Raw genomic sequence first — 25,307 nt, forward strand, 5'->3', positions numbered from 1 at the left:
ATTTAAACATTCAAAGTGTAGGTTGGAAAAAATATGTAAACCCCTAGGCTAATGACTTCTCCAATAGCTAATTGGAGTCAGGAGTCAGCTAACCTGGAGTTCAATCAATGAGACAAGATTGGAAATGTTGGTTAGAGCTGCCTTGCCCTATAAAAAACACTCACAAAATGTGAGTGTGCTATTCACAAGAAGCATTGCCTGATGTGAACCATGCCTCGAACAAAAGAGATCTCAGAAGACCTAAGATTAAGAATTGTTGACTTGCATGAAGCTGGAAAGGGTTACAAAAGTATCTCTAAAGGACTTGATGTTCATTAGTCCACGGTAAGACAAGTTGTCTATAAATGGAGAAAGTTCAGCACTGTTGCTACTCTCCCTAGGAGTGGCCATCCTGCAAAGATGACTGCAAGAGCACAGCGCAGAATGCTCAATGTGGTTAAGAAGAATCTTAGAGTGTCAGCTAAAGACTTACATGCTAACATCTCTGTTGAAAACACCCTATAAGAATGGCATTCATGGGAGGACACCACGGAAGATGCCCCTGCTGTCCAAAAACGTTTGCAAAAGTGCACCTAGATGTTCCACAGCTCTACTGGCAAAATATTCTGTGGACAGATGAAACTACAGTTGAGTTGTTTGGAAGGAACACACAACACTACGTGTGGAAAATAAAAGGCACAGCACAGCAACATCAAAACCTCATCCCAAATGTAAACTATGGTGGAGGGAGCATCATGATTTGGGGCTGCTTTGCTGCCTCAGGGCCTGGACAGCTTGCTATCATCAACGGAAAAAGAAATTCCCAAGTTAATCAAGACATTTGGCAGGAGAATTTTAGGCTATCTTTCCCCCAATTGAAGCTCAACAGAAGTTGGGTGATGCAACAGGACAATGACCCAAAACACATAAGTAAATCAACAACAGAATGGCTTCAACAGAAGAAAATACGACTTCTGGAGTGGTCCAGTCAGAGTCCTGACCTCAACCCGATTGAGATGCTGTGGCATGACCTCAAGAGAGCGGTTCACACCAGACATCCCAAGAATATTGTTGAACTGAAACAGTTTTGTAAAGAGGAATGGTCCAAAATTCCTCCTGACCGCTGTGCAGGTCTGATCTGCAACTACAGAAAACATTTGGTTGAGGTTATTGCTGCCAAAGGAGGGTCAACCAGTCCTAAATCATACTTTTCCCACCCTGCACTGTGAATGTCTACACGGTGTGTTCAATAAAGACATGAAAACGTAGAATTGTTTGTGTGTAGTTTAAGCAGACTGTTATGTCTATTGTTGTGACCTAGATGAAGATCAGATCACATTTTTGACCAATTTATGCAGAAATCCAGGTATTTCCAAAGGGTTCACATACTTTTTCTTGCCACTGTATGTGCATGCAACAAACAACATTTGATTTAATAATTCAACAATCTAGCTTTTGATGTTAAAATTAATAGTTATTTGTAGTATTTTGAAATATAATAACCATTCATGTAAACAGCATTTATATTTTGTGAAAATCTAATTTATAGTACTGTCCCACTTTACTTTAGTGGTGTTTCTGCTTACTTTAGGGATCTCTTCTGCTATAAAAACACTCAAAATAAACCTTCAATCAATTTAAATGTAATTTCCTCATTAGATATTCGAAAATACATTAGAATAGGTTGTTTTAGTCGTTCATAACATCTCCTAATTGATTATAGATGCTATAAAGCAAATAAACAGCATGGGATGATGGTGACAGTATAGGCCGTCATTGTAAATAAGAATTTGTTCTTAACTGACTTAAAATAAAGGTTAAAAAAATATATATATAATAATAATACTGATGGAAGGAATTCGAGGTAAATAACGGGCAACAAATAAGGCGAGCTCATGTCAGTCAAGACGAGCTCATGAATATAAGCTCCTCGCCCACTTAGCCTGTCTTTTCAAACTTCCCGGTAGACATGAGAGAACAAGTACTTTTCAGAATGACTGTTCAGGACCTTTAATATGTTTGGGAAGTGACTCCTCCTAAAAAAAACAGCATCTCTTCTCACCATTGAATATTCGTGTCAATCTTTGAACCCGAACGACTACCCAACCGTTCCCCAACCTCTCCCCAACCGCTCCCCAACCGTTCCCCAACCGCTCCCCAACCGTTCCCCAACCGTTCCCCAACCGCTCCCCAACCGCTCCCCAACCGCTCCTCAACCGCTCCCCAACCGCTCCCCAACCGCTCCCCAACCGCTCCCCAACCGCTCCCCAACCGTTCCCCAACCGCTCCCCAACCGTTCCCCAACCGCTCCCCAACCTCTCCCCAACCGCTCCCCAACCGCTCCCCAACCGTTCCCCAACCGCTCCCCAACCGCTCCCCAACCGCTCCCCAACCGTTCCCCAACCGCTCCCCAACCGCTCCCCAACCGCTCCCCAACCGTTCCCCAACCGCTCCCCAACCGCTCCCCAACCACTTTCCTTCTTCATTTTCTCAGCTTCACTTTCAACAGCGAACCCACACTGTAAAAAATGTCCTGGAATGTTTACAGTAAATTACTGGCAGCACAGTAGCCAGTAAATTACTGTAGATATACAGGACCTTTACTGTAACATACATTTACAGCATATTACTGGAACAGCTGACTACAGTAACATGCTGTATTTCTAGAAGGTACAGTGCATTACTAGAACCACAGTGGTTAGTAAACTGTTACAGATTTACAGTGCAGGTAGCTAGTGCCAACAACAGGCAGTATTTATGTTACATTTATTTGATCTTTTTAATATTTTCAATACCTATTTTGTAATTTGTATTTCATTGGCCTGAACTATAATTCATGTAGCATATTTTTTAAGAGTTTAATTAGAATACATGTATTTTGTATTTTCTAATACAAATATATACTTGCAAGTAGCCCACTTAACTAAAACATTCTCGGTAACGGTAACAATCTTTTTATTTACTATGACTGTGGTATATTTAAGCAATAAGGCACAAGGGGATGTGCTATATGGCCAATATACCACAGCTAAGGGTTGTTCTTTATCACAACACAACGCATAGTGCCCTTAGTTGTCACACCCTGATCTGTTTCACCTGTCTTTGTGCTTGTGCCCCCCCCCCCTCCTCCAGGTGTTGCTCATCTTCCTTCCTCATTATCTCCAGTGTATTTATACCTGTGTTCTCTGTTTGTCTGTTGCCAGTTTGTCTGGTCTTACCAGCGTGTTTTCCCATCTCCCTGCTTTCTCAAGTTCTGTTTCCCCGGTTCTGACCATTCTGCCTGCCCTGACCCCAAGCCTGCCTGCTGTTCTGTACCTGCCTGACTCTGACCCATTTACGAACCTCTGCCTGTCCTGAGCCTGCCTGCTGTTCTGTACCTTATTGACTCTGCCCTCGATTATGGACCGCTGCCTGCCTTTGACCTGTCTTTTGCCTGCCCCCTGTTTGGGTCAATAAACATCTGTGACTCTAGCTGTCCGCATCTGAGTCTTATCCTGAGTACTGATATTAGCTGTGGTATATTGGCTATATTGTATCACAAACCCAGAGGTACCTTATTGCTATTATAAACTATTTTCCAGTGTAATTAGAACAGTAAAAATAAATATTATGTCCTACCGATGGTATGCGGTCTGATACCACGGCTTTCAGCCAATCAGCATCCAGGGCTCTAACCACCCAGTTTAGATCTCATTTACCTTAGTTTAATACACTGACTAAATAACTCTGGAGAGTTGCATCTGCTAAAGGACTGAAATTTAAATGTAAAAATGAACACTTGCAAAGCATACTGCTGGGTATGATGCTAATGACCTCTGCCTCCAAACAAGACCAAATTTGATCAAAATACAGGACATGCTTAATATTTACCCATTAAAGGTTTAACACCCGCTATCACTCTGATCTGTCCTCTATATACATTCAATTGATAGGGCACTACTACCACATATCAGTAATATTCAAATCAAATCAAATGTTATTTGTCACATGCGCCAAATACAGCAGGTGTAGACCTTACAGTGAAATGCTTACTTACAAGCCCTTAACCAACAATGCTTTAAGAAGTTAAGAAGAAAGTGCTTTGTTTCTGGCCATTTTGAGCCTGTAGTTGAACCCACAAATGCTGATGCTCCAGATACTCAACTAGTCTAAAGAAGGCCAGTTTTATTGCTTCTTTAATCAGAACAACAGTTTTCAGCTGTGCTAACATAGTTGCAAAAGGGTTTTCTAATGATCAATTAGCCTTTTAAAATGATAAACTTGGATTAGCTAACACAACGTGCCATTGGAACACAATAGTTATGGTTGCTGATAATGGGCCTCTGTACGCCTATGTAGATATTACATAAAAAATCTGCCGTTTCCAGCTACAATATTAGTCATTTACAACATTAACAATGTATACACTGTATTTCTGATCAATTTTATGTTATTTTAATGGACCAAAAAAATGGCTTTTCATTCAAAAACAAGGACATTTCTAAGTGACCCCAAACTTTTGAACGGTAGTGTACATGTAGGTAAAGTTAAAGTGGCCAGCATTCTGGTGGTACAGCATTAAAGTGGTACAACATTCTCACTAACAGGTGCAACAAATATAGACACTTCCAGAGCAAGACTGGAAATATGGTAATCAGCCAGCGATTCTTTCCCATACCTCAAAATGTGTCCACAATGCACCATAATTTACAGAATGCTGAAGTAAATACACAGCAAAACAAACATTATTGTTAAATTGTATGTTAATAAAATTACAGCAATTGCTCACAGCATACCAATCAATATTTGGTGTTTTATATTACTTGCACTTGTAATGGCTCTGCAACTGGATCCTGTACTTCCTGACGGGCCAACCCTAAGTGGTGAGAGTAGGCAACATCACCTCCGCCACGCTGACCCTCAACACGGGGGCCCCACAGGGGTATGTGCTTAGTCCCCCCCCCTGTACTCTGTTCACCCACGACTGTGCACGCATGACTCCAAAACCATCATCAAGTTTTCTGACAACACGATGGTGATGAGACCGCCTACAGGGAGGAAGTCAGTGATCTGGCAGGGTGGGGCCGGAACAACAACCGCTCCCTCAACGCCATTAAAACCAAGGAGCTGATTGTGGACTACACGAAACAGGGGGGCGAGCACACCCCCATCCACATTGACTAGGCTGCAGTGGCGCAAGTCGAGCACTTCAAATCACTAAGAACTTAAAAATTGGCCGCACACATGCGCACAGTCGTGAAGAAGGCGCAACAGAACCTCTTCCCCCTCAGGAGATTGAAAAGATTTGGCATGGGCCCTCAGATCATCAAAAAGTTCTACAGCTCTACCACTTTGAGCATTTTGACTGGTTGAATCACCGCTTGGTATGGCAACAGTACCGCCCTCGATCGCGTGGCGCTATAGAGGGTGGTGCGGCTAGCCCAGTAGATCATTGGGACTGAGCTCCCTGCCATCCAGGACCTTCTATGTCAGGCGGTGTGACAGGAAAGCCTGAAAAATCATTAAAGACTCCAACCACCCAAGCCATAAACTGTTCTCTCTGCTTCCGCATGGCAAGCTGTACCAGTACATCAAGTCTGACACCAACAGGCTCCTGAACAGCTTCTATTCCCATGCCATAAGCCTGCTAAATATTTAACTATATAGCTAACAAAATGGCTGCGCAGACTATCTGAGTTGACCCATGTATCTTATTCTTATTCTCTATAAACTCTCAAAGGGCCCTACACACTTACACACACTGACACGCCAACACACGTACAAACACTCCATCATTTGCTCACACACACACATAATATGTACAAAAATGTATACGGACTCTACACACACGCACACCCAATCATCATATACGCTCTTGCTACTCTGTTTATCATATTTCCTGATGCCTAGTCACCTTACTCCTATACATATCTACCTCTATGGATTCAGTATCCCTGCACATGGTAAATATAGTACTGGAACTGCCCATTTATATAGCATGCTTACTTACTTTATTGTCTTCTTATTTCTTATTTTTATATTTTGTGTTTTTGTTCTACCTTGTTGATTTTAGTATTACATTGTTATTTATTACTGCATTGTTGGGGTTAGAGCTTGCAAGAAAGGTATTTCATTGTACTTGTGCATGTGACATTAAAACTATGAAACTTGAAACTTAAACTGGCAGTGACTACAGGCCAAACACTGAACCATTAGAGGCTCTTTTATTTGGTTATGCATAAGTCATACATCATTCAAATGGTATTCAAGTTAAAAAAGTTTAAAACAAGATATTCAAACAATTCAATAAATGCTAAGTCAATAAATCAATCAGTTATTATATGAAAATAAAAAAAAGCCTCATTACAAAAGGAAGAAAAAAAACATTTAACCAAAATTCAAACTATTACTATCCGTCCGTCTTCATTTGATAGTGTTTGTTGGAAAGTAGATTTCGCCTGTTTGAGTTTCGAAGTTTTTTCTGAAGTGGTTGGTCTGGTGGAGTGGTTGCAGGTCTGTCTGTGTCCTTTTAATGGAGGTGGGGAACAGTTGGTGTCTGGGTTGGAAACTGGGAACCGTGTTGGTGTTGGGGCCGGGACTGGAGACCAGAGGTGCTGGGTCTGGTGCTGGGGACTGACTGGGAAAAAACAGGAACCGCGAACTGGGGCTGCTGCAGGTTCTGGGTCGGGATCTGGCTCTGTAGAGGGGAGGAAGGACAACCTGAGGAGCAATCAGACATACAAGGGAGCCCTAGACCCAGAGGTCAATGGTAGTACTTACCTGTGGTCCGCTCGTGTCCACTCGCACCAGGTGAAGGTCTGGTCTGGTCCCTCCTCTGTGCTTCGTCTGGTGCTGGGACTGGTACTGGAACCCGGGATCTGGATTGGTGCTGGATCTGCAGAAAGGAAGGAATGACAACCTGAGGAGTAAACAGGCACAACAAACTGAAAGGGTGCATACTGCCACCTAGACTAGAGTCTAGACACTAGAGTGTTGTTTGAACAGGTATAAAGCCAAGGATGGCGTTTTACTGCCACCTATAGTTATGGTATGTTTGCTCACAAGTATAATTCATTGTCTGATCCCTCCTGATGACCCAGATGGAATCATATGATCCTTCCTTCACCCAAGGAAGGCCCACCCAGTTCGCTACTTTAAAATGGTGAATCCCTAAATAGCAATGTCCATGGCAAAACAGTTTTTCCCATCTATAGTCCTCTAGCTAACTCTATGGTGGTAAATTCCCACTTTGTTATGAACGCAACGTTACATAATTCATAACCCAACCCCTGTCCGGATGTGGACGTGGCAGACAGCCACGACACTTCCGGTGCGAATGTCTTCTTAGAGAGAAACCAGAGAAAGGATTAGCAGAACATCAATCCCGGGAAGACATCGCTTTGAAGTATTGACGGCCAAAGGGCTTCGGAACTGGTTCTGAACAGGAAACAAACGTCTGCTTGGCTAACTTGTTATTTTACCCAGTTGGAGGTGGGTTGTCGAGTTGTACCGTGGTGCAGTGTGTGACATTCCTTTAAAGAAAACATAGGATTGGGATTCCGTGGTGGTGCTCTAACGCCCAGAATGCTCCGATTCAAACTCTCATTCAACAGCTCTTTAAGCGTTATGTCAAAAATACTATCGTAATTTACTCTCGTTACGGCCGGTAACGTTATGTACTTCCAAAAAAAAGTCTTAAGAAAAATATTTAAAATGCCTGTTTGTACATTTTTATTTAACGTTGGACCTTTTTTGGAAGTACATACCGGCCATACCGTGATTAAATTTAGATAGTTACTCAGCGAAACTCCATATTTGCTGATCAACGAACGCATTTTGACATGACAACGCTTGTAGAGATGGTGAATGGGAGTTTGAATCGGAGCTTTCTGGACGTTAGGGCCAGAGGTCTAACGCACAGATACTGGTTCTTCTAACTAACGTTACATGCTAATTTAACTCGCTACATAGCCAACAGGATAGCCACAGCTGATTCTTATTTCCATGATTAAAAGCAGTGTGTAAATTAGGCCCAAACTCTCAACTAGCTGACAAAGGTTCGTGCTTTTAAGTTTCGACTGAAGACTCAGTGTATAGAAACAAATATGATTTATTCTCTGCCTGGTCTGGACCATGAATAATCATTTAGCTAACTAAGTTATGTCAAATGCGACATTGGTTGCTGAGGTTAGCTAACCAAACGCGCTAGCTACTCTTGCCTGGCTAGCCAGCTAACCCCAAATACCTCTGCTGCGTTGTTCTTTGAAGTGTTCAATATACTCTCGTGGGCTGTATTGACCAAGTAATCTGAGCAATTTGAACGAGAATCATTTGCTAGACAGATTTAGCTAGCTAATTAGATAGCCAGTCGTAATGTTAGCTAGCTACTGCACGTTCGACTGTTTTTTGCCAAAGCCGCTACGGCGAAGATTGGTCATTCAACAGGCCTATCACGCTAATAGATACACGGATCCAACTGTATTGTATTTCTAGCCGTGGCAACTTCTACATTGAATTATTGAAAGAGCTGCGTTGGATGAAACCGTGTTTGTCATAAAATAATATTGCTACATCAGCTAACAAGCCAGCCACGGTAACCTAGTAACGGTTGTAGCTAGCTAACCGATGCGAATTCCATTGGATGAGACTAGCCAGCTACTATAGGCAATGAGTTAACGTTACATCAATTATTTCAATTTCATGGTCCAGTCTTTCTTGTGACTATCGGTGCCTTTAACCTGCTCGTTTAACCTTTAGGAAAGACATGTTGTAAGGTAAGTGAATGAATGCTCAATAGCCAGTTACTCTCAGCTACTAGTATGCGAACAGTCTTGTTGACAAGTAAAGTTAGGTGGTGTAACGTTAGCTAGGCCTACTTTCAGTGTTCAGAGGACAGGACACTACAGCATAGACTAACTATGTGATTGTATGGCTGCCTGTCAGCCTAGCACATGACGTTTGATTGAGCATTATGGTTCAACAAGATCTGATTGATCAGAAGTTGGTCCGACTTGTTGTATAGCTAGGGTTGTATTGGTGGCTCACAAAGAGAAGTTAAGTGTGTTTAAAAGAAAATTAAGTGGTGGGAACGTCATCCTCCTGTTTGCCAAACCCAATACCATGTCAGGTCTGTAGTAGGATAATTAACCCTTTACACTCGTTCCTGTATCCGGTTTGAAAATGGCAGATTTTGGCACTGGTGAACGCCTAAATTGGAATTACAGTAACATGCTATAGTACATAATGTCAGCTCACCGTCTCCGCTTCACAGCTCTGTATGGGTTTACGATCTGAACATGATCACCTCATGCGACAAGAAGTTGCCCCATCCCTCCCGCTAATTGGGCAACCTTTGCAAATGTTTTGTTGTCTGAGTGAGGGAAATGCTGTAAATTAAGAGGACTCAATGTATTTTGAAAGATGACCGTTGAGGATTATCACTACAGCTTTGATTTCATACAAGCAAGCCAAACACCCATCCAAATGTGCTCTTCACATTTCCATATCATAAACCTCATGTAATATACAATATTAATGTTTACAAGATGGCATGGCGTCATACCCTGGGTGGTCCTGAACAGAATGTGTCTGTTGTATCGTGGAGAAAATGTTCCACGAACCACACATCTGAATGCACCCATGACTCCATTCTATGCGCACCCAAATTACCATCTGCTTCTCTGAATTGCCTTATGAAAGCCTAACACTGTAAGATTGTATATTATAATTTAGCTAGTCATGTTGGCAATTGAACACACTTTCAAATCATGCCCACCTGAACCCAATCGTGATTTATAATGGACCGTTTTGGGATTCTGGGATCAACAGTAATTGTGTAAAGACTGGAAATGAGTGATGTTCCAAACAAAACAACTACAAGTGTGCTTGGTCTAGTTCCTTAATGGCACAGAGAGGAGAGCGCAAAAAAGCACCTTGTAGTTGAAGATCATTTTTTTGGACATAAAAGTGCATTGAAATGACTTGGGATCCGTGCACACTTTGGAGAGGTGTGTGTGGCTACTTGGAGACACCAGTTAGACCTCTCTCTCAAACCCTTGTCATTTTTTTGGTCCTATGTTGCAACTACCCCAAATTTTCCAGGAATAATGAGTGTATCCGGAGTTTTCAGATTTTGTTATCAACAAATGCGGCAAAAAGTACAATAAATGTCAAATGCACAAAATCAACAGTAATGTTTGGATTCAGTCAGTTGAACTGTAGTCATCTTTAGTCTAATTTCCCCGTTATCTCCAATCTGTTCCCTTTTAATTGCTACCATGGTTATTCATATACTTTCCATATTTCTTCTGTATGAAACATTTAAATGTAGCCCTATCCATGTAGGCCAATTCCCATGAGCTTAAGGCCGTGCCTAGTGTGTACTGAGGTGTATTGTGAAGGCGTGGTCTAGACAAACAATACACAGAGCTGATATAGGTGTGTTTCAATCTGTCACAGGGAATGTGACTCAGCTATTATAGACATACACTACTGGTCAAAAGTTTTAGAACACCTACTCATTCAAGGGTTTTTCTTTATTTAATTTTTTTTTTTACATTGTAGAATAATAGTGAAGACCTGAACTATGAAATAACACATGGAATCATGTAGTAACCAAAAAAGTGTTAAACAAATCTAAATATATTTGAGATTCTTCAAGTAGCCACCCTTTGCCTTGATGACAGCTTTGAACACTCTTGGAGTTCTCTCAAACACCTTCACCTAGAATGCTTTTCCAACAATCTTGACATTTTTCAGATTGACTGACCATCATGTCTTAAAGTAATGATGTACTATCGTTTCTCTTTGCTTATTTGAGCTGTTCTTGACATAATATGGACTTAACCCTATTTGGTAAAAGACTATCTTCTGTATAACACCCCTACCTTGTCACAACTCAACTGATTGGCTCAAATGCATTAAGAAGGAAAGACATTCCACAAATTAACTTTTAACAAGGCACGCCTGTTAACTTCTTATGGCTGCAATCCCGTTAACGGGATGATATGACAACAGCCAGTGAAAGTGCAGGGCGCCAAATTCAAACAACAGAAATCTCATAATTAAAATTCCTCAAACATACATGTATCTTATACCATTTTAAAGGTAATCTTGTTGTTAATCCCACCAAAGTGTCTGATTTCAAATAGGCTTTTCAGCAAAAGCACCACAAACGATTGTTAGGTCACCGCAAAATCACAGACAAACAGTAATTTTTCCAGCCAAAGACAGGAGTCACAAAAAGCAGAAATAGAGATAAAATGAATCACTAACCTTTAATGATCTTCATCAGATGACACTCATAGGACTTCATGTTACACAATACATATGTTTTGTTCGATAAAGTTCATATTTAAATCCAAAAACCTCAGTTTACATTGGCGCCATGTTCAGAAATGCCTCCAAAATATCCGGAGAAATTGCAGAGAGCCACGTCAAATAACATAAATACTCATCATAAACTTTGATGAAAGATACATGTTTTACATAGAATTAAAGATACACTTGTTCTTAATGCAACTGCTGTGTCAGATTTCAAAAAGCTTTACGCCAAAAGCACAATATTCAATAATCTGAGAACAGCGTTCAGCCACAAAAGCAAGCCATACAGTTACCCGCCAAATTGTGCAGTCAACAAAACTCATAAAAATAATTATAGATCTTCACTTACCTTCGCTGATCTTTGTCGGAATGCACTCCCAGGACTCCCACTTCCACAAGAAATGTTTGTTTTGTTCGGTAATGTCCATCATTTATGTCCAAATAGCTATTTTTGTTAGCGTGTTTGGTAAACAAATCCAACGTCAGGAAGCGCGTTCACTAAAAGCTGACGAAATGTCCAAAAGTTCCGTAACAGTCAGTAGAAACATGTCAAACGATGTATTGAATCAATCTTTAGAATGTTTTTAACGTATATCTTGAATAACGTTCCAACCGGAGAATTACATTGACTTCAGATGAGCGATGGAACAGAGCTCCCTCATGTGAACGCGCATGGTCAGAGCATGGTCAGGTCATGGCAGACCTGACTAATTCCCCTCTCATTCGGCCCCCCTTCACAGTAGAGGCATCAGACAAGGTTCTACAGACTGTTGACATCTAGTGGAAGCCGTAGGAAGTGCAAACTCATCCATATCTCGCTGTGAATTCAATAGGATCTTGGTTGAAAATCGACCAGCCTCAGAATTCCCACTTCCTGTTTGGATTTTTTCTCAGGTTTTTGCCTGCCATATGAGTTCTGTTATACTCAGACATCATTCAAACAGTTTTAGATACTTCAGTGTTTTCTATCCAATACGAATAATAATGTGCATGAATTAGCAACTGGGACTGAGCAGGCAGTTTACTATGGGCACCTCTGTGCACCTTTTATCCAAGCTACTCAATACTGCCCCTGCAGCCATAAGAAGTTAATTGAAATGCATTCCGGGTGACTACCTCTTGAAGCTGGTTGAGAGAATGCCAAGAGTGTGCAAAGTTGTCAAGGCAAAAGGTGGCTACTTTGAAGAATCTCAAATATAAAATATATTTTGATTTAACACTTTTTTGGTTACGACATGATTCCATATGTTATTTCGTAGTTTTGATGTCTTCACTATTATTTTATGATGTAGAAAATAGTAAAATAAAAACCCTTGAATGATTTTCTAACACTACCGGTCAAAAGTTTATGTAACTGACTGTCAGTGACATGTAGCTGTCCACAGGCTATATCATCTCATGTTACTGTAACTACAAGCAGTCCAGCACATTGACTAGGTTTGAGACTGCGGGTGTGAAGCTAAACAGGACCTGGGCTGCATCTCAAAACTCTAGTGCTTTTTCTCTCCTCTGCACTGATCGATCAAACAAATGATAAGCGAAATAAATATGGTGGATGCCCTCTTGGAATTCTCTCTCAGCTTTCCAGATTGTCTACATCAGCATTGATGGAGAAGGAGACCAGGAGACTATTGAGATGCAGCAGCAACCCATGTCTGAGGTGTTGGCTGCAGTACAATACTGACTCCATTACACAGCTGCTGGCCTGGTTGTGCTGAGTAGGCATGTATTCTCTCTAGAACCAGGGGAACCCAGACTGGTAGAGTGACCTTAGTGGGTTACTACATCAACCTGCTCACACTCTTTTCACCTTGAGTCATTATTGTTTTTATTTCACCTTTATTTAACCAGGTAGGCTAGTTGAGAACAAGGTCTCATTTACAACTGCGACCTGGCCAAGATAAAGCAAAGCAGTGCGACACAAACAACAACACAGAGTTACACATGGAATAAACAAACATACAGTCAATACAATAGAAAAAGTCTATATACAGTGTGCAAATGAGGTAGGATAAGGGAGGTAACGCAATAAATAGGCCATAGTGGCGAAATAATTACAATATAGCAATTAAACACTGGAGTGATTGATGTGCAGAAGATGAGTGTGCAAGTGGAGATACTGGGGTGCAAAGGAGCAAAATAAATAACAGTATGGGGATGAGGTAGTTGGATGGGCTATTTACAGATGAGCTATGTGCAGGTGCAGTGATCTGTGAGCTGCTCTGACAGCTGGTGCTTAAAGCTAATGAGGGAGAAATGAGTCTCCAGCTTCAGTGATTTTTGCAGTTCGTTCCAGTCATTGGCAGCAGAGAACTGGAAGGAAAGGCGGCCGAAGGAGGAATTGGCTTGGGAGTTGACCAGTGAAATATACCTGCTGTAGCGTGTGCTACCGGTGTGTGCTGCTATGGTGACCAGTGAGCTGAGATAAGGCGGGGCTTTACCTAGCAAAGACTTGTAGATGACCTGGAGCCAGTGGGTTTGGCGACGAATATGAAGCGAGGGCCAGCCGTCGAGAGCATACAGGTCGCAGTGGTGGGTAGTATATGGGGCTTTGGTGGCAAAATGGATGGCACTGTGATTGACTGCATCCAATTTGCTGAGTAGAGTGTTGGAGGCTATTTTGTAAATGACATCGCCAAAGTCAGTTTTACGAGGGTATGTTTGGCAGCATGAGTGAAGGATGCTTTGTTGCGAAATAGGAAGCCGATTCTAGATTTAATTTTGGATTGGAGATGCTTAATGTGTCTGGAAGGAGAGTTTACAGTTTAACCAGACACCTAGGTATTTGTAGTTGTCCACATATTCTAAGTCAGAACCGTCCAGAGTAGTGATGCTAGACGGGCGGGCAGGTGTGGGCAGCGATCGGTTAAAGAGCATGCATTTAAGAGCATTGAAGTTCGTCTGGAGGTTAGTTAACAGTGTCCAAAGAAGGGCCAGAAGTATACAGAATGGTGTCGTCTGCGTAGAGGTGGATCAGAGAATCACTAGCAGCAAGAGCGACATCATTGATGTATACAGAGAAGACTCAGCCCGAGGATTGAACCCTGTGGCACCCCCATAGAGACTGCCAGAGGTCCGGACAACAGGCCCTCCGATTTGACACACTGAACTCTATCAGAGAAGTAGTTGGTGAACCAGGCAGTCATTTGAGAAACCAAGGCTGTTGAGTCTGCCGATAAAAATGTGGTGATTGACAGAGTTGAAAGCCTTGGCCTGGTTGATGAATACAGCTGCACAGTAATGTCTAATGACCAGCTCGGAAACCAGATTGCATAGCGGAGAAGGTACGGGGGGATTCGAAATGGACGGTGATCTGTTTGTTAACTTTGCTTTCGAAAGACTTTAGAAAGGCAGGGCCGGATGGATATAGGTCTATAACAGTTTGGGTCTATGGTGTCTCCCCCTTTGAAGAGGGGGATGACCGCGGCAGCTTTCCAATCTTTGGGGATCTCAGACAATACGAAAGAGGTTGAACAGGCTAGTAATAGGGGTTGCAACAGTTTCGGCGGATAATTTTAGAAAGAGATGATCCAGATTGTCTAGCCCGGCTGATTTGTAGGGGTCCAGATTTTACAGTTCTTTCAGAACATCAGCTATCTGGATTTGGGTGAAAGAGAAATGGGGGCAGAAGGTGGTCTATAGCAAGCGGCAACGGTGAGAGACTTGTTTCTGGAAAGGTGGATTTTTAAAAGTAGAAGCTCAAATTGTTTGGGCACAGACCTGGATAGTAAGACAGAACTCTGCAGGCTATCTCTGCAGTAGATTGCAACTCCGCCCCCTTTGGCAGTTCTATCTTGTTGGAAAATGTTATAGTTAGGGATGGAAATTTCAGGGTTTTTGGTGGTCTTCCTAAACCAGGATTCAGACACGGCTAGGACGTCCGGGTTGGCAGAGTGTGCTAAGGTAGTGAATAAAACAAACTTAGGGAGGAGGCTTCTAATGTTAACATGCATGAAACCATTCTTCTCTCAGCGTTGATAGCAGGGGCTCACTTCCAACTACAGGGATTCTTACCCTAACGAAGCAGGGCAGTCCCGTGTGGCTAAAAGCTGACCTCTTTTTCATGGAGCACGTGCGCCTAAGTTTAAATGTAGGCGAACAAAAAAATTCAGGAACACAATTAAAAATATTTGAGTTAATAAAGCTAGAATCCTTAATTTCTCTTGACTCACTGGTGCACCTAAATAAATATTCTAATTCGCACAGCTAATTATTTAGGCAAATATGCAAGTAAAATAGTGTCACTGTAGAGCCCTACCCCTGGAATGTCAAAACATTCACGTTGCTGGCCCAGTCTAGCACTGTCAGGGCAGTAAAGTTGATATAGAAATCAAACCCTGCCTCTGGAGTTAAATGCATGTTAACTTCTCCCAGCTCTAGGTATGAATTGAGGATGAATGTGAACCAGCAGCCTCCCATGGCATCTCCGTACGGCCAGCCCCAGCCTGGCTATGGCCAGCCTAGCTACGCTCCCTTGGGAGGCGGCTACCCCGGCCCCTACGGACCCTACAGCGGCCCCGCTACAGCCTACCAGCCTGGGGCTCCACAAGGTACGTCTGTCCCTCTTTCTCTAACCTTATCCCTCTGGTTCGCTTCTTCCCTCTTGCGTCTTCTTCCTGTCTGTTTCTGTTCTTCCCAAAAGCTAGCTTGCCTTCTGCAAGGTAGAGAGAGTCTCTGTGCCCGTTGCAAAGTTTACTCATTGCCTTTCCTGTGTGTGTATCTGTGTGAGAAAGAAAGGGAACTAAACCTGTTTGGATGTATTTGATTGAATCAGTGTGAATGCTTGTATGTGTTCCTCCTCACCCGTCTTTCAGCATTTCTTTTCCTCAGTACATGGTGTCTGCCTCTTCTTGTCTTTCAGGTTATTCTACCTATGCCAGCTTTCCCTCTAAGGCTGTGGCAGCTAACCCAGTCTCTGACCTGCCCTCTCCTCTTGACTTGGGTAACTGCTTCCTCTCGGTTCCTTCCTCCTACCTACACTCTTCTCCAGCCCGCTGGTCATGTGGCTGAGAGCAATGGTTCTCATGAACCACTTAAAGTTCCAAATCTATGATGTAGCTTTCTCACATGACGTTACCTGCAAGGTATTCAAAATACCAACGTATACGGTATACCGCCCAACCTTACCTTAGGATGACTAACTTTACCAACGTATACGGTATACCGCCCAACCTTACCTTAGGATGATTAACTTTACCAACGTATACGGTATATCGCCCAACCTTACCTTAGGATGAGGAACTTTACCAACGTATACGGTATACCGCCCAACCTTACCTTAGGATGACTAACTTTACCAACGTATACGGTATATCGCCCAACCTTACCTTAGGATGAGGAACTTTACCAACGTGGGTTTTTTTGGCAGGAAGTAATCCTCCATTTAACATTCTTGCGTTGATGACATAACATTCATCATAGCGGATGATGTAACTTCAAGAATGCATCCGCTGTGTTTCAAACCTGTGGTCATTGCAGGCAGGTGCCTAACGGCCTCCCTCTCTCTCAGGATCTGCCAGGGGCCCCACTCCAGTCTCCACCAACCAGGCCTACTCCCAGTATGCCCAGGGAGACATTCAGAATGGACCCCCACCTATGGATCACTCTATGGCTCAGCCAGCTCACAGGTCAGACAACACACATGAAGAGTATCCAGTAGACTGTGTGTGTGTGTGTGTGTGTGTGTGTGTGTGTGTGTGTGTCCAGATGTTTGTGTGTGTACTGAGTTGTTTTTGTGTACGTGTGTCCAGGCCTCCAGTGTCTCAGCCGTATAGCCAAGGTGCTATGAACTTGTCGGGGCCACACCCTTCTTACCCCCAGCAGTACCAGGCACAGCCCTCCATGCAACAGATGGCCAATCAGATGTCAGGGATGCAGGTCGGGTCAGGCCCCCTCACCTCTACTGGGCCGGGATATGGTAAGAAATTATTTAGAATGAATCAATTGACGAATTTCGTGCCGAACTTTGCATCCTACTAAACACAACTCTAGTTACCGATTCTTGCTGAATTTAATGTTCTCGGCTCTTTCACCAGCTCCAACTCCCAGCTCCAAGCCTCCAATCAGTGCTGCCTACTCCGCTGCAGCCCCTCCCTCCTATACCCAAGCTGCTCCCCCAGTGTCTGGTGCCCCATCCCAGCCTCCCCCTCCCAGTGAGCCTGCAGCCCCCCAACCTTACTATGATGGCCCTCCTCCCTCTCAACAACAACACTTCCCCTCCTCCGCCCCCCCTCCCTCACAACCCTTCCCCTCCTCTCCATACTCGGGTCCTACCCCTTCCAGCCAACCATGGGCCCCTGCAGACTCTCGACAACAGTCCTTCCCACCTGGCCCCCCTACCCCTGCTCAGCAAACCTTCCCCAACTCTGCTCCTCCTCCAGTCTCCCAGGCCTCGTACTCTGGCCCCCCTCCCTCCTCCCAACCTGGCCCTTTCCCACCTACCTTTGCACCCCCTGCCCAGTACCCTGCCCCCCAGCCCCCGTCCCAACCCGGGCCACCTCCCTTCCACTCTGGCCCCCCTCCCCAATGTCCTATGCCACCCCCTTCCATGTCCCAGCAGCAGGCCAACCACCTTCCCCCCGGCCCCATGCAGCAGCCTCCTCAGCCTGGCATGCAGGGAGGATACCCACCCCAGCAGAATGGTGAGTACACTATGTTCAAACCCCTGTACAACTTCAACCAGACAGCTGGCTTACTTTTGACAACAAAATGTTGTCTTAGTAGGTTCACCATTTTCTAGCTAATAAACCAGAAGAGCTTCTAATAGATGGATAAATATTTTTCTCCCTAGGTGCATTTGGGCAGCCCAGAGGCCCCCAGCCCGGCTATGCAGGCCCACAGTATCCTGGGCAACAGAACTACGGAGCAGGCCCTGCCCCCACCACTGCCCCCACACAGAAGAGACTGGACCCTGACTCCATCCCCAGCCCGGTAAGACACAAACACACACGCACTCTCCCAATCCCTATCCTGCTAACACATAAACACTTTGTCCTGTGATGTATTAGTGTGTTGGTGATAATGATGTTAGATATTGTACCGTGTGTGTGTTTTTGTTTAACTATCCTTGTGGGTACCAGAAGTCCTCACAAGGATAGTAAAACAAGGAAAAGTGGGTACATCTTGCTGGTCCCTATGAGTAAAAATGCTATTTTGAGGGGTTAAGGTTGGGGGGGTTACGGAAAATAGGATTTTGGATGAGAATCAATTCTTTCAAGGATAGCAACACAAAACTGCATGTCTGTCTAACAGTGTAACCCAGTCCAAGTTGAGCATGTGCTTCAGACTGATGATCTGCTGGCCTTCTCTCTGATCACTGACTAATCTAGAACCAATAATCCCAGTCTGGACAATCAGTCAGGGATTTAATAATCCTGCTACAGAGTTATTTTCATCCTCTTGTCTCTTTGTCCTGTTTTTTTTTCTTTTGGTTTGTTTAATTTGATGATTTGCTGGACAAAACTCTGTTGTGAATGTAAAGCAAGTGTCTGAGCTGCCGGCTGTGCAGAAATTCAGACATAGAATAGACCCAGATGCTATCCCCAGTCCAGTAAGTCTCCTGTTTACCTTGTAACCCCTATGCCCTTCCCCGTAAATCATTATCCTCCTGTCTACACCCTAACCTGTATGCCCAAACCCCGTAAACCATTATCCCCCTGTCTATACCCTAACCCCTATGCCATACCCCTTAACCCATTATCTCTGTCTGCACCCTAACCCCTACACGCTAACGCTTCTGCTATACCCCTTAACCAATCATCCCTGTCTGCACCCTATGCACTAATCCCTGACCCCAGCCCAGCAATCTTCTGTGTCCTCTCCGCTTCACTAACTGCTACACCCGAACCTTTGAACCCTAACCCTGTGATCAGTGTTTCCGCTGCAATCATTTAGCTGTGGCGCTGCGCAGCGTCAAAATCATTGCCGCCACCGTCAAAAAATATGGAACATGAAAAAGTATTTCTGAAGCGTACTTTAAAGATGCTGGAAAAGTCCACATTGACTTTTCCTCTGCAAACAAAACGATATCCAATAGAGAGATCAGATAACCCCGTAGTAGAATAGTTTATCTGTTTACTGAGTTGGCTTGTGTGTTCTATGTGAGATCAATGCGCCTTCGAGAGGAATATTTAAGTGCCATAGGGAGGAAACATGCATTCTGACAAGCAGTCAATGCACAACAATTCTTGCAATCGTGGGGAAAACTGAAGTTAAAAAAATTAAATTAAAATAAACCTTTATTTAACCAGGTAGGCTAGTTGAGAACATGTTCTCGTTTACAACTGCGACCTGGCCAAGATAAAGCAAAGCAGTGCGATACAAACAACAACACAGAGTTACACATGGAATGAACAAACATACAGTCAATAATAAAATAGAAAAAGTCTATATACAGTGTGTGCAAATAAGGTAGGATAAGGGAGGTAAGGCAATAAATAGGCCATAGTGGCGAAATAATTACAATATAGCAATTAAACAGTGGAGTGATAGATGTGCAGAAGATGAGTGTGCAAGTGGAGATACTGGGGTGCAAAGGAGCAAAATAAATAACCGTATGGGGATGGGCTAGTTGGATGGGCTAGTTGGATGGGCTATTTACAGATGGGCTATATACAGGTGCAGTGATCTGTGAGCTGCTCTGACAGCTGGTGCTTAAAGCTAGTGAGGGAGATATGAGTCTCCAGCTTCAGTGATTTTTGCAGTTCGTTCCAGTCATTGGCAGCAGAGAACTGGAAGGAAAGGCGGCCAAATGAGGAATTGGCTTTGGGGGGTGACCAGTGAAATATACCTGCTGGAGCGTGTGCTACGGGTGGGTGATACTATGGTGACTAGTGAGCTGAGATAAGGCGGGGCTTTACCTAGCAAAGACTTATAGATGACCTGGAGCCAGTGGGTTTGGTGACGGATATGAGGCGAGGGCCAGCCAACGAGAGCATACAGGTCGCAGTGGTGGGTAGTATATGGGGCTTTGGTGACAAACGGATGGCACTGTGATAGACTGCATCCAATTTGCTGAGTAGAGTGTTGGAGGCTATTTTGTAGATGACCTTGCCGAAGTCAAGGGTCGTTAGATACCCTAGTAAAACTGACTATGTTTGGCAGCATGAGTGAAGGATGCTTTGTTGCGAAATAGGAAGCCGATTCTAGATTTAATTTTGGATTGGAGATGCTTAATGTTATTGTGAGTCTGGAAGGATAGTTTACAGTCTAACCAGACACTTAGAATATGTGGACAACTACAAATACCTAAGTCAGAACCGTTCAGAGGAGTGATGCTGGACGGGCGGGCAGGTGTGGGCAGCGATCGGTTGAAGAGCATGCATTTAGTTTTACTTGCATTTAAGAGCAGTTGGAGACCATGGAAGGAGAGTTGTATGGCATTGAAGCTCGTCTGGAGGGTTGTTAACACAGTGTCCAAAGAAGGGCCAGAAGTATACAGAATGGTGTCGTCTGCGTAGAGGTGGATCAGAGACTCACCAGCAGCAAGAGCGACATCTTTGATGTATACAGAGAAGAGTCGGCCCGAGAATTGAACCCTGTGGCACCCCCATAGAGACTGTCAGAGGTCCGGACAACAGGCCCTCCGATTTGACACACTGAACTCTGTCTGAGAAGTAGTTGGTGAACCAGGCGAGGCAGTCATTTGAGAAACCAAGGGTGTTGAGTCTGCCGATGAGAATGTGGTGATTGACCGAGTCGAAAGCCTTGGCCAGGTCGATGAATACTGCTGCACAGTATTGTCTCTTATCGATGGCGGTTATGATATCGTTTAGGACCTTGAGCGTGGCTGAGGTGCACCCATGACCAGCTTGGAAACCAGATTGCATAGCGGAGAAGGTACGGTGGGATTCGAAATGGATGGTGATCTGTTTGTTAACTTGGCTTTCGAAGACCTTAGAAAGGCAGGGTAGGATAGATGTAGGTCTGTAGCTGTTTGGGTCTAGAGTGTCTCCCCCTTTGAAGAGGGGGATGACTGCGGCAGCTTTCCAATTTTTGGGATTTTGGGGATCTCAGACGATACGAAAGAGGTTGAACAGGCTAGTAATAGGGGTTGCAACAATTTCGGTGGATAATTTTTGATTGTTTAACCAGGCTGATTTGTAGGGGTCCAGATTTTGCATCTCTTTCAGAACATCAGCCATCTGGGGGAGGCTTGGTCAAGTTGCTAATGGTCTTTGTTAAAGAGGGGGATCTTCCCAGCTTTCCAGTCCTACTTTATTTATTTCTAACCTCCTAAATAGCGCAAACTGCACCAATTTTTATGCCCAGATTTTTTAGCAGTGGCTTGGTTAAGCATGTTACCGCTCCACAATAGGCTGTGACTGCATAGGGTGCTAAATGTAACACGGGTCAATTCTATCATAACTTGATGTAAAACCCCACCTTATTTTCATCCATTTGAGTAGAAATTCGATTTTGAAAAAGTCACCAGAAGTGAGCTTCTCAGTCCTAGATACCCCCCACCCCCCTGTGACCTTTTCCTCCCCCACTGCTACATGTTTTTTTCCAGCGGAAACACTGCCCTGACCCTCTGGAGCCCACCTTTGCCTCTGGCGGTAGACCGTGCTCACTGTGCTGATACCCCCCCACCACCACCACCTCGCATGCCAGCCTGCAGTATCTCACTCACGACTCACCCACAATTCCTTGCATTGTGAAGTTTGTCCACGATCATTCTACATTTGTGTTACGCCCTACCTAGTGGTTTTGGTGTGTTGTGCACTGTACTCTACAGTGTTGCTGTGCCATTGTGTTAGTATTATGGGATTTAGGGCTGCACGATATGGGCAAAACATAGTATTGCAATTTGACTTGCTATATACAGTGCATTTGGAAAGTATTCAGACCCCTTGACTTTTTCCGCATTTTGTTACGTTACAGCCTTATTCTGAATTGGATTACTTTTTTAAAAACTTTTTTTTCATCAATCTTCACACTACCCCCATAATGACAATGTGAAAACAGGTTTAAAAAATTAAAAAAAAAAAAAAAAATGTATTTACATAAGTATTCAGACCCTTTGCTATGAGACTCGAAATTGAGCTCAGGTGCATCCTGTTTCCATTGATCATCCTAGGTGTTTCTACAACTTGATTGGGGTCCACTTGTGGTAAATTCAATTGATTGGACATGATTTGGAAAGGCACACACCTGTCTATATAGGGTCCCATAGTTGACAGTGCATGTCAGAGCAAAAACCAAGCCATGAGGTTGAAGGAATTGTCCGTAGAGCTCCGAGACCGGATTGTGTCGAGGCACAGATCTGGGGAAGGGTACTAATTAATGTCTGCAGCATTGAAAGTCCCCAAGAACACAGTGGCCTCCATCATTCTTAAATGGAAGACGTTTGGAACCACCAAGACTCTTCCTAATCTGAGCAATCAGGGGAGAAGAGCCTTGGTCAGGGAGGTGACCAAGAACACGATGGTCACTCTACCGATGTAAATGTGTTATTTCAGTTTTTTTATTCTAAAAACCTGTTTTTGCTTTGTCATTATTGATGGGAAAAAACGATTTAATCAATTTTAGAATGAGGCTTTAACGTAACAAAATGTGGATGCTTTCCGTATGCACTGTACATCAAAACACAAACTGTTTGAATCATAGACATGTAATAATTTGTATTAAGAATCCGCATCGTTCTTGTTTGGAACAATCTGACAGCGTCTGCGCAGCCGCAAGAGTAGAGGGAGAGCGGCGTTTCAAATTACTGCTCCCGTTATAGGTCTCTTGCGATGTCAATATTGCGATTTCGACGTAAGTTAATTACGCAGCCCTATTATGGGATGGCATCACTGTTTTCAAACGTTTTTATTTTCTTACTCTCTCTCTGCATGTGTTTTCTTCTCTCCTCTATCGTATTGACGTTAGTGTGTCTGTAAAACTGCCGTTCTCTCTGTATTACAGATCCAGGTGATTGAGGACGACCGGGCCAACAAGAGCAGTGAGCCGTTCACCACGGGGGTCAAAGGTCAGACTCCGCCCCTTGTCACCACCAACTTCCAGGTGAAAGACCAGGGCAACGCCAGCCCGCGCTTCATCCGCTGTACAGCCTACAACATACCCTGCACGGCCGACATGGCCAAACAGTCCCAGGTCCCCCTGGCAGCCGTAATCAAACCTCTAGCCATGTTGCCCCCTGACGAGGTGAGACACACACACCACACCGCTATCTCCTCTGGTTTTCTCATCACATTCACGCTCTCGTTTTATTGTTATGTTAAAATTTCTCTGAGCATGAACTAGTCTTTAAGAATATTAACAACCCTGTTGTCTCTCAGACCCGTCCGTACATCGTGGACCATGGGGAGGCCGGTCCTATCCGCTGTAACCGCTGTAAGGCCTATATGTGTCCCTACATGCAGTTCATCGAGGGCGGACGCCGCTTCCAGTGTGGCTTCTGCAGCTGCGTCACAGACGGTGTGTGTGTTTGTGTGTGGGAAGATATTGTGTTAGTGTGGTATCGTTATTGTAGGTTATAACACTATCTAAATATATCCATCCACAGTGCCTCCCCACTACTTTCAGCATCTGGACCACACAGGGAAGAGGGTGGACTGCTGCGACCGGCCAGAGCTCTCGCTGGGCAGCTACGAGTTTGTGGCAACCGTCGACTACTGCAAGGTAGGTGACTACTGTGTTTTTCTGAGAGACTGGAGGTCTGTAGCGTTGCTCCATTTGGACCAGAAGATTTTCTCAAAGAGCCAGATGAGAGGACCAAGCTGGGCACATACCAGAGATTCTCAAGATGTAATATGCTCAATATGTCTAGTCTAAATACTAAGTTCTTCTCACACTCAGAACAATAAGCTCCCCCAGCCCCCGTCGTTCATCTTTTTCATCGATGTGTCTTACAACGCCGTGAAGAGTGGCATGGTTAACATCGTCTGTCAGGAGCTCAAGACTCTACTGGACTACCTGCCCAGGTACACACACACTCTGCCTGCCCAGGTACACACACACACACACACACACACACTCTGCCTGCCCAGGTACACACACACACTCTGCCTGCCCAGGTACACACACACGCCCAGGTACACACACACCAGCTAATTAATGACATTTTCTGTCTTGTCCCTCCAGGGAGAATCCAGAGGCAGACTCGGTGGTGCGTGTTGGTTTTGTGACCTACAACAAGGTGTTGCACTTCTACAACGTCAAGTCCAGCCTGGCCCAGCCCCAGATGATGGTCGTCAGTGACGTCAGTGACATGTTCCTCCCTCTGCTCGACGGCTTCCTGGTCAACGTCAACGACAGCCGGATGGTCATCGAGAGGTATGTACACACACACACACACACACACCAGATCTCCAGACTAACATTTCCACTGGTGCAGCTACGTTTTTCAGTTGGTGGCACCAGCCCTTGATTTGGTCACAGCTATTTTGTTCTTGCGCAATCACGCGATAGAGAACATATGTAAATATAATAGGGATTTTCAAGGTGAGGAGAAGAGCAGACAATCGATGTCCATCTGGTCTAATACAAGTTACAACAGGGAGACGCCTCCAGAACAGAAGCAGAGAAAATGTCTAACTCGGCTTCTCTAAGCATGTCCTTCTATTCTAATCTCACAGCACTGACGTTCTGTCAACACCAGCTGCTACAGAATACAGTAACAGTGTCCTCTGTCCTTGTACCTTCAGTCTGGCGTCAGTCACTATCAACAGATATGAGAATAATCCATAACATTCAGTATTAAGTCTAGTTACCATCAACCCACACCCAATGAGTCCCAAATAGAGCACGGGAAATCCTGTCTATTTTTTTTTATTTTTTTTATTTTACCGTTATTTTACCAGGTAAGTTGACTGAGAACACATTCTCATTTGCAGCAACGACCTGGGGAATAGTTACAGGGGAGAGGAGGGGGATGAATGAGCCAATTGTAAACTGGGGATTATTAGGTGACCATGATGGTTGAGGGCCAGATTGGGAATTTAGCCAGGACACCGGGGTTAACACCCCTACTCTTACGATAAGTGCCATGGGATCTTTAATGACCTCAGAGAGTCAGGACACCC

The 25,307-nt window shown here is 44.1% G+C and overlaps 1 protein-coding gene and 1 long non-coding RNA gene across 7 annotated transcripts in view; one reads left to right on the forward strand and one right to left on the reverse strand.

Annotated features, from left to right (window-relative positions):
* Positions 1 to 6,166: 6,166 nt before the first annotated feature.
* On the reverse strand, positions 6,167 to 15,971 carry LOC139570079 (uncharacterized). 2 transcript variants are annotated; one of them, XR_011674011.1, is made up of 3 exons: positions 15,856 to 15,971; positions 6,739 to 6,853; positions 6,167 to 6,655 (listed from the first exon to the last, which is right to left on the reverse strand). It is a non-coding gene; the product is annotated as an uncharacterized lncRNA (long non-coding RNA). The 2 variants fall into 2 exon arrangements; XR_011674012.1 differs by lacking the exon at positions 15,856 to 15,971 and adding an exon at positions 7,021 to 7,229.
* LOC139570076 (protein transport protein Sec24C-like) overlaps positions 7,311 to 25,307 on the forward strand; it is a 30,317-nt gene continuing 12,320 nt past the window's right edge. For 2 of the 5 annotated variants that reach the window (XM_071391576.1, XM_071391577.1), the window contains exons 1-13: positions 7,311 to 7,449; positions 15,655 to 15,830; positions 16,142 to 16,222; positions 16,790 to 16,907; positions 17,031 to 17,197; positions 17,316 to 17,921; positions 18,071 to 18,210; positions 18,761 to 18,829; positions 23,188 to 23,427; positions 23,562 to 23,700; positions 23,789 to 23,904; positions 24,082 to 24,206; positions 24,367 to 24,558. In XM_071391576.1, coding sequence (XP_071247677.1) covers positions 15,674 to 15,830; positions 16,142 to 16,222; positions 16,790 to 16,907; positions 17,031 to 17,197; positions 17,316 to 17,921; positions 18,071 to 18,210; positions 18,761 to 18,829; positions 23,188 to 23,427; positions 23,562 to 23,700; positions 23,789 to 23,904; positions 24,082 to 24,206; positions 24,367 to 24,558 — 2,150 coding nt within the window. In that variant the 5' untranslated portion in view covers positions 7,311 to 7,449; positions 15,655 to 15,673. The remainder of the gene's footprint in view (positions 7,450 to 15,654; positions 15,831 to 16,141; positions 16,223 to 16,789; positions 16,908 to 17,030; positions 17,198 to 17,315; positions 17,922 to 18,070; positions 18,211 to 18,760; positions 18,830 to 23,187; positions 23,428 to 23,561; positions 23,701 to 23,788; positions 23,905 to 24,081; positions 24,207 to 24,366; positions 24,559 to 25,307) is intronic. The other 3 variants (XM_071391578.1, XM_071391580.1, XM_071391579.1) reach the window with 2 other exon arrangements.

The sequence above is a fragment of the Salvelinus alpinus genome, chromosome 3, assembly GCF_045679555.1.
Source record: "Salvelinus alpinus chromosome 3, SLU_Salpinus.1, whole genome shotgun sequence".
NCBI classification, from domain to species: domain Eukaryota; kingdom Metazoa; phylum Chordata; class Actinopteri; order Salmoniformes; family Salmonidae; genus Salvelinus; species Salvelinus alpinus.